General features: G+C 40.9%; 2 protein-coding genes across 2 annotated transcripts in view; one reads left to right on the top strand and one right to left on the bottom strand.

Annotated features, from left to right (window-relative positions):
• Positions 1 to 9207, top strand: part of LOC116364198 (zinc finger protein OZF-like) — a 34101-nt gene extending 24894 nt beyond the window's left edge. The window contains exons 4-6 of the mRNA XM_031817438.1: positions 2984 to 3223; positions 4708 to 4956; positions 5595 to 9207. Of these exons, the coding sequence (XP_031673298.1) occupies positions 2984 to 3223; positions 4708 to 4956; positions 5595 to 5656 (551 nt within the window). The 3' untranslated portion in view covers positions 5657 to 9207. The remainder of the gene's footprint in view (positions 1 to 2983; positions 3224 to 4707; positions 4957 to 5594) is intronic.
• A 1832-nt stretch (positions 9208 to 11039) lies between these two features.
• LOC116364199 (gastrula zinc finger protein XlCGF17.1-like) lies at positions 11040 to 12169 on the bottom strand (the record flags this gene model as incomplete). The annotated part of the gene is made up of 1 exon (XM_031817439.1): positions 11040 to 12169. A coding segment is annotated over one exon (927 nt), but the record flags the coding sequence as incomplete, so codon positions are not given.
• Between the last annotated feature and the right edge of the window lie 568 nt (positions 12170 to 12737).

Here is a 12737-nt window from a genome sequence, read left to right as displayed (position 1 = left end):
CAACACAGATGACACTGTGATAGACTACATCCAATTTGCTGAGTAGAGCGTTGGAGGCTATTTTGTAAATGACATTGCCGAAGTCAAGGATGGGTAGGATATAGTCAGTTTTTACGGGGTATGTTATGCGCATGAGTGAAGTAGGCTTTGTTGTGAAATAGGAAGCCGATCTAGATTTAATTTTGGTTTGGAGATGCTTAATGTGAGTTTACAGTCTAACCAGGCACCTAGGTATTTGTAGTTGTCCACATCGTCCAGAGTGGTGATTCTGGACGGGCGGGCAGGTGTGGGCAGTGATCTGTTGAAGAGCATACATTTAGTTTTACTTGCATTTAAGAGCAGTTGGAGGCCACGGAAGGAGAGTTGTGTTGCATTGAAGCTTGCCTGGAGGTTAGTTAACACAGTGTCCAAAGAAGGGGAAGACATTTACAGAATGGTGTCTACGTAGAGGTGGATCAGAGAATCACCAGCAGCAAGAGCGACATCATTGATATATACAGAGAACAGTCGGCCCGAGAATTGAACCCTGTGGCACCCCCATAGAGCCTGCCAGAGGCCCGGACAACAGGCCCTCCGATTTGACACACTGAACTCTATTGGAGAAGTAGTTGGTGAACCAGGCAAGGCAGTCATTTGAGAAACCACGGCTGTTGAGTCTGCCGATAAGAATGCGGTGATTGACAGAGTCGAAAGCCTTGGCCGGGTAGATGAAGACGGCTGCACAGTACTGTCTTTTATCGATGACGGTTATGATATTGTTTAGGACCCTGAGCGTGGCTGAGGTGCACCCATGACAAACTCGGAAACCAGATTGTGGAGAAGGTACGGTGGGATTCTAAATGGTCGGTGATCTGTTTGTTAACTTGGTTTTCGAAGACTTTAGAAAGGCAGGGCAGGATTTCACAATGAACTGTTTCAATGAGAAGGTAGATGTTATTTCATGCTACTTACACTTGCATGGTTTGACACCAGTATTGCCAGCATTTGTTTTATTCACTGGTCTATCTGGAGTGTTCAGAGAGGAGACTGAAGAAGTGAAGTAGACAAACTGCCAGTGTTTAAAGTTCTATGAAGTGAGTCTGTGTAGTTTCTAACCCTTGTGATAGTGAGTGGAGGATGATATAGCTCATCATTTTCATAACTTATGAGGTACTTTGAGAATAGTTTTATTCCCCTTTTGTATTGTACAGCCTACTGATATGAATACATACAGTACCCCTCCTGATATGAATACGTACAGTACCAGCCTACTGATATGAATACGTACAGTACCAGCCTACTGATATGAATACGTACAGTACCAGACTACTGATATGAATACGTACAGTACCAGATTACTGATATGAATACGTACAGTACCAGACTACTGATATGAATACGTACAGTACCAGCCTACTGATATGAATACGTACAGTACCAGACTACTGATATGAATACGTACAGTACCACCTTACTGATATGAATACGTACAGTACCAGCCTACTGATATGAATACGTACAGTACCAGACTACTGATATGAATACGTACACTGCCAGACTACTGATATGAATACGTACACTGCCAGACTACTGATATGAATACGTACACTGCCCAGACTACTGATATGAATACGTACACTGCCAGACTACTGATATGAATACGTACACTGCCAGACTACTGATATGAATACGTACAGTGCCAGACTACTGATATGAGTACGTACAGTGCCAGACTACTGATATGAGTACGTACAGTGCCAGACTACTGATATGAATACGTACAGTGCCAGACTACTGATATGAATACGTACAGTGCCAGACTACTGATATGAATACGTACAGTGCCAGACTACTGATATGAATACGTACAGTACCAGACTACTGATATGAATACGTACAGTGCCAGACTACTGATATGAATACGTACAGTGCCAGACTACTGATATGAATACGTACAGTACCAGACTACTGATATGAATACGTACAGTGCCAGACTACTGATATGAATACGTACAGTGCATTCGGAAAGTATTCAGACCCCTTGATTTTTTACCACATTTTGTTACGTTACAGCCTTATTTTAAAATTGATTAAATGAAAAATGTCCGTCATCAATCTACACTCAATACCCCATAATGACAAAGCAAACGCAGGTTTTTAGAAATGTTTAAACATTTATAAAAATAAAAAAAACGGATACCTTATTTACATAAGTATTCAGACCCTTGGCTATGAGACTCGACATTGAGCTCAGGTGCATCTTGTTTCCATTGATCATCCTTGAGATGTTTCTACAACTTGATTGTTGTCAACCTGTGGTAAATTCAATTGATTGGACATGATTTGGAAAGGCACACACCTGTCTATATAAGGTCCCATATTTCACAGTGCATGTCAGAGCAAAACCAATCACTTGGTCGAAGGAATTGTCCGTAGAACTCCATGAAAGGAAAAATTCACGAGGTGGTAAAATGGCGGCCCCCACTCGGTCAGTGTCAACAGACTTCAGTGCAGGCAGTGTGGATGCAGCAGAGAGACAATTTTACGGTTGCACTACTGTTTTTGAAGTTTAATGTAATGATTATCGGTTTACTACATGTGAAATAATATTGACACATTCAGTTTGTCTTTATCTATAAACGTTACTATGGTGTGAACAGGAAATACAATTGTTTTTTGAAGTAAAACCGTGAATACAAGGTTATTAAGGAAAATAGCACATGGTGCTGCCTAAAACAAAGCGTAACCTTGTACTAAATGGTTTTTGAGTAATTTATGCATTTTTCTACTACAGGTTAAGTTTTAGCTCAAATGTATTATGAAGCTCCTGCACCTAAATATAAACAGTACCAGCACACAAAATGAGTATCGGCAACTATTTCAGTCCAAGTCGAGCACTGAATTAGATAATTGAACAAGAACAAATGTAACATATTTAATAAAGAAGGTGCCAAAACTGTCAAGAAAATAACTTTTGTGTCTGTTTCTCTTCTACTATTTGCAGACTCAGGTATGAGGTTGGTAACATCAACAGTGAGGACAAACCCAGCCTGCCTCTCTCCTTCCACACTGAGTCCAAACCTACAGTCACTGGGTCCTGATTGTGACAGTGGAGCCCAGTTTTCACTGCAGGATCCAGAGATGGCATCAGTGAAGCTGGAAGACTGCAGTCAAACAATGGAGCTGAATGTCAACATTAAAGATGAAGAAGAGGAGGAGAATATTGGGACATCTGTTAGTCATGGTAAGAGCAGGTTCTATCTGACTAAGTTTGTTGTTCATTCCAACTTCCCACTGTGTATGAAAAGTTGCAGTAGAACTGATGACCAAAATGACAGGCTACTTTGACAAACGGAGAATCTGAGGTCAATATAAACGACCGTGTCTCTAATCCATCAATAGCCTAGGCCAGGTGTGAGGAGAAACACATTGTACAATATGAGGAGGAAGTTATAGTCCTAAACAAGCTTTCCAGTTTCACTGACTCACCCAATGATGTGCAGCTCACTCACCGAACAAAAGCTTATCTCCTTGCTTTACCTTGTAAAAACAATGCTGTTTGATCAATAGCCTATGTTTTCCAGCGATTGGATTAGAAATATTGCTAAAGGCCTGTTTTGGCTGCATGTTGTTCACTGACAGATTTGCCACATGTTCCTGACGGTAGACATGCCTTGTGATTTTGGCTACCCACAATCCACAGCTGGGCTATTTTAAATTAGCTATTGATCCTCTGTAACTAAATACTCCTGGTGTTGTATTGGGAATGATTTCATTTCTTTCTGAACAGACTGCAGAGTCCTGCAGCACCTCAACACACTTCCCACAGCTATTATTCTATCAGGAATAAATGAAGAAGTGCAATGCTGGAGAGATGAGTTGTCGGCTCATGTCTATAACAGCACAGAGAGGGAGAGAGATCATAGAAAGTGAATCTCATTTTAGTTCTATGAGAGATACAGGCGTGCTTCTCTCTCACCACAGGAATGGCCACGCCTTGGTCTAAATAGGCTACAATGTTGCAGAAACCATAAACCTGGTTCGGCCCAACATTAATACATTCTTATAACATCAGGCACGTTTTTATGGGGCATGATAATTACAGAGGAATCCAAATGTAATTACTCTTGATTGCTTTTATGCAGATTTTTGCGTGATGAAATACTTTTTCATGTCACAAGAGGTAGGCTACCTGATCCTGGCAAATGGATTCCGGAACGAAAGACTACAAAACTGAGAGGTGCCGGAAGATCTGGCTCAAATTAAGCACCACCGTTCTCATATAATGAGGTAGGGCCATCCCAAGGATCCCTGAATGCAACGACGGTTGCACCAAACCAAGATGGAAACAACTGGCTGTGGTCTAATGGGAACAGATGAGTCATAGTGGGCAGAGCCAAGCATGAGCTAGTACTAAATGTGGAAATCTACTATAGATTCACTTACGTTGCGTAGCCTAATTTATAGCGTGTACTTTGTCTAATGTGAGTTAATTAATGTTTTGTTGTCAATGCTTAGCTACCAGATCTATTGAACTGAGATCAGTCCTCAGCTCACCGGAGCTGAGTATCGGCACCTATTTCAGTCCAAGCACTGAATAGATAATTGAACAAAAATAAATATTATATTTTTATATATATATTTTTTTAAATAAGCAAGTGCCAGAACTGTCAAGACGAACTTTTTTTCTTATCTTTTTTTTCTGTTTCTCATTGTTACTACATACAGGACGACTAGAATTAAGTCTGAGGCCGGTAACATCAATAGTGAGGACAAACCCAGCCTGCCTCTCTCCTTCCACACTGAGTCCAAACCTACAGTCACTGAGTCCTGATTGTGACAGTGGAGCCCAGTTTGCACTGCAGGATCCAGAGATGGCATCATTGAAGCTGGAAGACTGCAGTCAAACACTTGAGCTGAATGTCAACATTAAAGATGAAGAAGAGGAGGAGAAGATTGGGAAATCTGTTTCTCATGGTAAGAGCAGGTTCTATCTAACTAAGTTTGTTGTTGGTTCCAACTTTCCACTGTGTATGAAAAGTTACAGTAGAACTGTTTCAATGAGAAGGTAGATGTTATTTCATGCTACTGACACTTGCATGGTTTGACACCAGTATTTCCAGCATTTGTTTTATTCACTTGGCTTACTGGAGTGATCAGAGAGGAGACTAAATAAGGGGAGGTTGACAAGCTGCCAGTGTTTTAAAGTTTTATGAAATGAGTGTGTGTCGTTACTAACCCTTGTTATAGTGAGTAGAGGATGACACGCCCCTTTTTAACTTTCAACTCTGCCCACTTTAGAATAGTTTTATTCCCCTGTGTTGTACAGCCTACTGATATGAATACATATGTCACCCGGTACAGACAGAAGAGGACTGGCCACCCCTTTGGGCCTGGTTCCTCTCTACATTTCTTCCAAGGTTCCTGCTTTCTAGGGAGTTTTTCCTGGCTACTGTGCTTCTACATCTGCATTGCTTGCTCTTTGGGGATTTTGGGCTGGGTTTCTGTGAAGCACTTTCTGACAACTGCTGATGTAAAAAGGGCTTCATAATATATACTTTGATTGACATGTATATCACACCAACTGACTGGTTGTTCTGATGTTGTTCACACAGGAGACCATGTTGAGACATTCTCTACATCTAGAGAGCAACAGCAGGGAAGATCACAGAGCTAAGAGGTCTCACCACTGCCAACATTGTGAGGAGATTTCCCATTTCTATCAAAGCTAAAACCACACCTACAAATACACAGCTGGAGAGAATCCCTATTCCTGTACTGACTGTGGGAAGAGATTCACAACACCAGGAGCTTTTGGCAGTTCATCAGAGAGTGCACACTGGAGGAAGCCTTTCTTCTGCTCTGACTGTGGAAAGAGTTTCTCTCTACTGGGCAACTTAAAAACACATGAACGTATACATACAGGAGTGAAGCCTTACTCCTGCTCTGACTGTGGACAGAGTTTCTCTCGACTGGGCCACTTAAAAACACATGAACGTAGACATATTGGAGTGAAGCCATCTCCTGCTCTGACTGTGTAAAATGCTTCACAACATCAGCTCAGCTAAAAGATCATCAGAGAACACACACAGGAGAGAAGCCTTTCTTCTGCTCTGACTGTGGAAATAGTTTCTCTCAACTTTCCCACTTAAAAACACATGAACGTATACATACAGGATTGAAGCCTTACTCCTGCTCTGACTGTGGAAAGAGTTTCTCTCAAATGGGCCACTTAAAAAGACATGAACGTAGACATATTGGAGTGAAGCCTTACTGCTGCTCTGACTGTGTAAAATGCTTCCAACATCAGCTGAGCTAAAAGATCATCAGAGAACACACACAGGAGAGAAGCCTTTCTTCTGCTCTGACTGTGGAAATAGTTTCTCTCAACTTTCCCACTTAAAAACACATGAACGTCTACATACAGGATTGAAGCTTTACTCCTGCTCTGACTGTGGAAAGAGTTTCTATCAAATGGGAAACTTAAAAAGACATGAACGTATACATACAGGAGAGAAGCCTTACTCCTGCTCTGACTGTGGAAAGAGTTTCTCTCTACCAGGCACCTTAAAAACACATGAACGTATACATACAGGAGTGAAGCCTTACTCCTGCTCTGACTGTGTAAAATTCTTCACAACATCAGCTGAGCTAAAAGTTCATCAGAGAACACACACAGGAGAGAAGCCTTACTCCTGCTCTGACTGTGGAAAGAGTTTCTCTAGACTGAGCCACTTAAAAAGACATGAACGTAGACATATTGGAGTAAAGCCTTACTGCTGGCTCTGACTGTGTAAAATGCTTCACAACATCAGCTGAGCTAAAAGTTCATCAGAGAACACACACAGGAGAGAAGCCTTACTCCTGCTCTGACTGTGGAAAGCGTTTCTCTCGACTGAGCCACTTAAAAAGACATGGACGTATACATACAGGAGTGAAGCCTTACTCCTGCTCAGACTATGGAAAGAGGTTCTCTCTACTGGGCATCTTAAAAGCCACCAAGGTAAACAAAGTAGAGAAGCCTTGCCACTGATCTGACTGTAGAGAACACACAAAGAACTGAACCTTACTTCTTCCTTGAGGTTTTTAAGCTAACTAGCCACAATTGTGGTTTTTTTTATATTACTATATTACAGATAGCCAGGGGTGCACTCCAACACCAACACCATTTACAAACAAAGCATTTGTGTTTAGTGAGTCCGCCAGATCAGAGGCAGTGGGGAGGACCAGGGATGTTATCTTGATAAGTGTGTGAATTGGACCATTTTCTGTCATGCTAATCATTTCAAAAAATGTAATGAGTACTTTTGGGTGTCAGGGAAAATGTTTGGAGTAAAAAGTACATGATTTACTTTAGGATTTTGCAAAATAAAAGTAAAAGTTGCACAAAATATTAATAGTCAAGTATAGATACCCCCCCAAAAGTACTTTACACACCCCTTCATGCCTCCATGCTGTGTGTCAGCATTGCAGGCTGGTGGTGTGATGGTTGGGGTGTGTTTTCAGGGCACACATTGGGCCTCTTGATAAAAGCTGAGCAATGTTTGAATGCCACAGGATATCTAAAGAATTACTGCCAATCAGGTGCCTCCCTTCATGGCAGCAGTGTATCCATCTGCAAGTTGTTTCTTCTTCAGCAGGATTATGCCACAAGACTTGTCCAGGAATGGTTCCAATAACATTACACTGAATTCACTGTAATTGTGCATCTGTGGGAGGAGATGGAACGAGCTATTCAGAGTAGATCCACCTCCCAGCCAACTTGACACAATTGTAGGAAGCATTAGAGTCAACATGGACCAGCTTCCCTGTGAACTGCACACAACACCTTGGACAGTCTATGCCTGACGATTTTAGGATGTTCTGAGGATAAAGGGGGTGCAACTCTATTAGGAAGGTGTTCCTAATGTTTTGTACACACTGTGTATATCAGATAAAGATGGTCTGATGATCAGTTTTCAGCTTTAGTTCGGGTGGATTATTTTATATTACTAAACAACTTTTGTTTAATGATAAACAGGCTATGAATCAACTACTTGTGTTTATTAAACTGTATTTTAATATTAGATTTATTTTAGTCATTGATGATGAATGTATTTGAATAACTGTATTGAAGTCGATTGATCTGGTGGCAGGTAGCCAGCGGTTAAGAGTGTTGGGCCAGTAACTGAAAGGTTGCTGGTTTGAATCCCGAGCCGACTAGGTGAAAAATCTGGCATTGTACCCTTGAGCAAGCCATTTAACTATTATTTGTCCTGTAAGTCTCTCTGTATAAAAACATCTGCTAAATGACAAGAATGCAATGAAAAATAATGTTTGTACATGAATTCATGCTGGGCAGCCACTTTTTTTCTCATGTATATAATTAAATGAAATAACTGAAGTGACATACTGTATATACAATACACAACATTACCACTTTGTTTACCCTGGTCAGAGGGACAGGGAACATAGTAAACTAGACTGTGTAACTGCTGTTTGTTAGTAGCCTACAGTTTCCATGTAATACAGCATGTCAGATCACTAATGATTAGGTGTATAGACTGCTACATTTATGCAAGAGTTTTTGCTTGTGTCTATCGGGAGAGATGTGTTATCAGCTTGTTAAATAACTAATGGTGGGAAGTGGAGAGGCGTCTCTAACTAAATGTAGCTCCAAAGGAACTCTAATTAAGGAATAGTTCAATCAAATTACAAATGTCCACCTTGGTTTCATCACCCTGTAAACAATCCAAATAATGTGCACTTCAGCAGTGAAGTTCTGTAGATGGAGGACTTTCAGTACAGCAGTGTTCCCCAATCCTGGTCCCAAAGGGGTGTACATGTGTGTTTTTGCCCTCACACTCACATACCTTATTCAATTCAAAGGCTTGAGTTGTTTAGTTGAATCCAGTGTGTGAGTGTTAGGGGCAAAAACAAAAAAGCATTCCCCTTTGTGTCCCCTGGACCAGGATTGGGAAACACTGCAGTACACAGCAAAAAGTGTGATGATTCAAAATATTATATCTATTTTACAGTTTGAAGTCCTGTATGTAAAATGACTTGGTTTGTATTCAGGGGATGAGGTATGTATTCAAGTGTGTGCTCAAGATTTGTGGTGTTTACTCAGGAGATTAATCTCTGATTTTGGCAGCGCCATTCTTACACCTTCGCAGCATTGCACTGTGGTTCTTCAATGTTTTCCTGCTGCTGTTCGAACGGATAAAACATTTGTGGATCTTTAGAAAATGTCTCCTGTATCTGTCGTTTCCATCACGTTGCAATGATTGTTTTGCTAAATGTTTTTGTTGTAGACTTGGCCCAATGGAGACCTGTCCAGTGATGCCATCTCTAGATCCTGCAGCGCAACAAGTCTCCACTGTCAATCAGGACCCAGTGACTGTAGGTTTAGAATCTGTTTGGAAGGCAGTGTGAAAGGAGAGAGGCAGGCTGGGTTTGTCCTCACTGTTAACCTGTCAACTCTGTCTGAGATCAACCTCCTCCCTTATGCAGGCCACACCCCCTCCCATTGTTACTGTGTGTATGATCACATTTTGAACAATGGCTTCCTAAAATGCGGTGGTGCTTACTAACCCAATAGGAAAGGTTCTGGTAGATGTGGACCATCACACGTGAGGTCACAGCTCTTTCACTCTAAACATTCATATCAATGACTCACCCTCAAATGGACCATCAATACCAGAGTTCTCCAATACTATTTACATAATCAACTGGGCATTACAACAGTCTGACCCTCAATATAGTCCTGGGTATATATTGAGCTCTAACAATGGGTCATGGAAAAGGTCTGTTGAAATGAATACTGTAGTGATGTGAGAAAGGTAACACGAGCTTCCTCTCTGGTTCCATTCCCCCAATAGTAACTGGGTCATTATTGGATTGTGGTGGTAATGCTGTCCCTGGACTTTAGCACCATAAAAAGACTAATAATGCATTACAATACTATGCTGACATATGAGATGGTTTTAAGAAGGTCGTACCATGGATTGTTTAGATCATTTATTTTGTATTTTAGGACATTAGGTATAATCATGATTAAAATGATTTGATAAAATACAGAATTTGGCCATTACTACTATATCCCATAGAAACACATTGAATGAAACATTCATTAAAATACTAATGGTGAAAACTGATCAACACGTCATCAATATCTAATACATTTAGTATTTTTATTAGGATCCCCAGCGGCTACTCTTCCTGGGGTCAAACAGGAAACACAAAAAATGCATAGTATACATACAAGCTCTACATTTATCATTAAACAAAAGTTATTTAGTAATATAAAATAATCCACCCAAACTAATCATCACACCATCTTTTCTGATATACACAGAGTACAAAACATCAGAAACACCTTCCTAATATTGAGTTGCACCCCCCTTTGTCCTCAGAACAGCCTCAATAGTCGGGGCATGGACTGTCAAAGGTGTTGAGTGTTCCACAGGGACGCTGACCCATGTTGACTCCAATGCGTCCCACAATTGTGTCAAGTTGGCTGGGAGTGGATCTAAAAAATGTCAGTCTCTCGATGTGCAAAACTGATTAGAGACATACCCCAAGCGACTTACAGCTGTAATCGCAGCAAAAGGTGGCGCTACAAAGTATTAACTTAAGGGGGCTGAAAAATTTGGCGCGCCCAATTTTTCAGTTTTTGATTTGTTAAAAAAGTTAGAAATATCCAATAAATGTCGTTCCACTTCATGATTGTGTCCCACTTGTTGTTGATTCTTCACAAAAAAATACTGTTTTATATCTTTATGTTTGAAGCCTGAAATGTGGCAAAAGGTCGCAAAGTTCAAGGGGGCCGAATACTTTCGCAAGGCACTGTATCAGAGCAAGATTACTGAATGTAAGTACATTATTTACCTTCAGAGGTGAATATATCAAACCAGTTGCCGTGATATGTTATTTTATTGTCGTGCACTCTCCTCAAACAATAGCATGGTATTTTTTTCACTGTAACAGCTACTGTTAAATTGGTGACCGCAGTTAGATTAACAAGAATTTAAGCTTTCTGCCCATATAAGACATGTCTATGTCCCGGAAAGTTGGCTGTTGGATTCAACGTCATTCTAGTCACATTAGCGCACGTTAGCAACAACCGTCCCGGTTTAGGGACACCCAGAGGTTAATTTAAGGAATTTGAAATGATTCATACTTCTACTTTTGATACATAAATATATTTACAACCAAATAATTTCAGCTTTTTACACAAGTAGTATTTTACTTGGTGACTTTCACTTGAGTTACTCTTGCCACATTACAAGTGGTAAGTCTTCTCTCCTTTATGTTTAGCTTGGTGTCTTTTCAACTGGCCCATTTGCGAGAAACTCTTTCCACAATCAGAGCAGGAGTAAGGCTTCACTCCGGTATGTATACGTTCATGTCTTTTTAAGTTGCCCAGTAGAGAGAAACTCTTTCCACAGTCAGAGCAGGAGTAAGGCTTCTCTCCTGTGTGTGTTCTCTGATGAACTTTTAGATCAGTTGATGTAATGAAGCATTTCACACAGTTAGAGCAGGCATAAGTATTCACTCCTGTGTGTATATGTTCATGTCTTTTTAAGTGGCCCAGTTGAGAGAAAATCTTTCCACAGTCAGAGCAGGAGTAAGGCTTCTCTCCTGTGTGTGTTCTCTGATGAACTTTTAGCTGAGCTGATGTTGTGAAGCATTTTACACAGTCAGAGCAGGGGTAAGGCTTCACTACTGTATGTATAAGTTCATGTTTTTTTAAGTGGCTCAGTCGAGAAAAACTCCTTCCACAGTCGGGGCAGGAGTAAAGCTTCTCTCCTGTATGTATAAGTTCATGCTTTTTTAAGAGGTCCAGTCGAGAAAAACTCTTCCCACAGTCAGAGCAGAAGCAAGGCTTCTCTCCTGTATGTATATGTTCATGTCTTTTTAAGTGGCCCAGTCGAGAGAAATTCACCCCACAATCAGAGCAGGAGTAAGGCTTTTCTCCCGTGTGTGTTCTCTGATGAACTTTTAGCTCATTTGACGTTGTGAAGCATTCTCCACAGTCAGTGCAGGAGTAAGGCTTTTCTCCCGTGTGTGTTCTCTGATGAACTTTTAGCTCATTTGACGTTGTGAAGCATTCTCCACAGTCAGAGCAGGAGTAAGGCTTCACTCCTGTGTGTATTTTCAAGTGTATTTTTAGCTTTGATAGAATTGGGAAAATCTCCTCACAATGTGGGCAGTGATGAGACCTCTTAGCTCTGGGATCTTCCTGCTGTTGCTCTCTGGATGTAGAGAATGTCTCAACATGGTCTCCTGTGTGAACAACATCAGAAGGAACCAGTCAGTTGGTGTGATATACATGTCAATCAAAAGTATATATTATGAAGCCCTTTTTACATCTGCAGTTGTCAGAAAGTACTTCACAGAAACCCAGCCAAAAATCCCAAAAGAGCAAGCAATGCAGATGTAGAAGCAGCGGCCAGGAAAAACTCCCCAGAAAGCAGGAACCTTGGAAGAAAGTTAGAGAGGAACCAGGCCCAAAGGGGTGGCCAGTCCTCTTCTGTCTGTACCGGGTGACATATGTATTCATATCAGTAGGCTGTACAACACAAAAGGGGAATAAAACTATTCTAAAAGTGGGTAAGAGATGAAAGCTAAAAAGGAACTTGTCATCCTCCACTCACTATCACAAGGGTTAGTAACTACACACACTCATTTCATATCATCCTCCACTCACTATCACAAGAGTTAGTAACTACACACTCATTTCATATCATCCTCCAATCACTATCACAAGGGTTAGT

The sequence above is a fragment of the Oncorhynchus kisutch genome, unplaced genomic scaffold (assembly GCF_002021735.2).
Source record: "Oncorhynchus kisutch isolate 150728-3 unplaced genomic scaffold, Okis_V2 scaffold1022, whole genome shotgun sequence".
Classification (NCBI taxonomy): Eukaryota; Metazoa; Chordata; class Actinopteri; order Salmoniformes; family Salmonidae; genus Oncorhynchus; species Oncorhynchus kisutch.
Note: the sequence above shows the minus strand (reverse complement) of the source record. Positions and strands in the feature narration are given on the sequence as shown.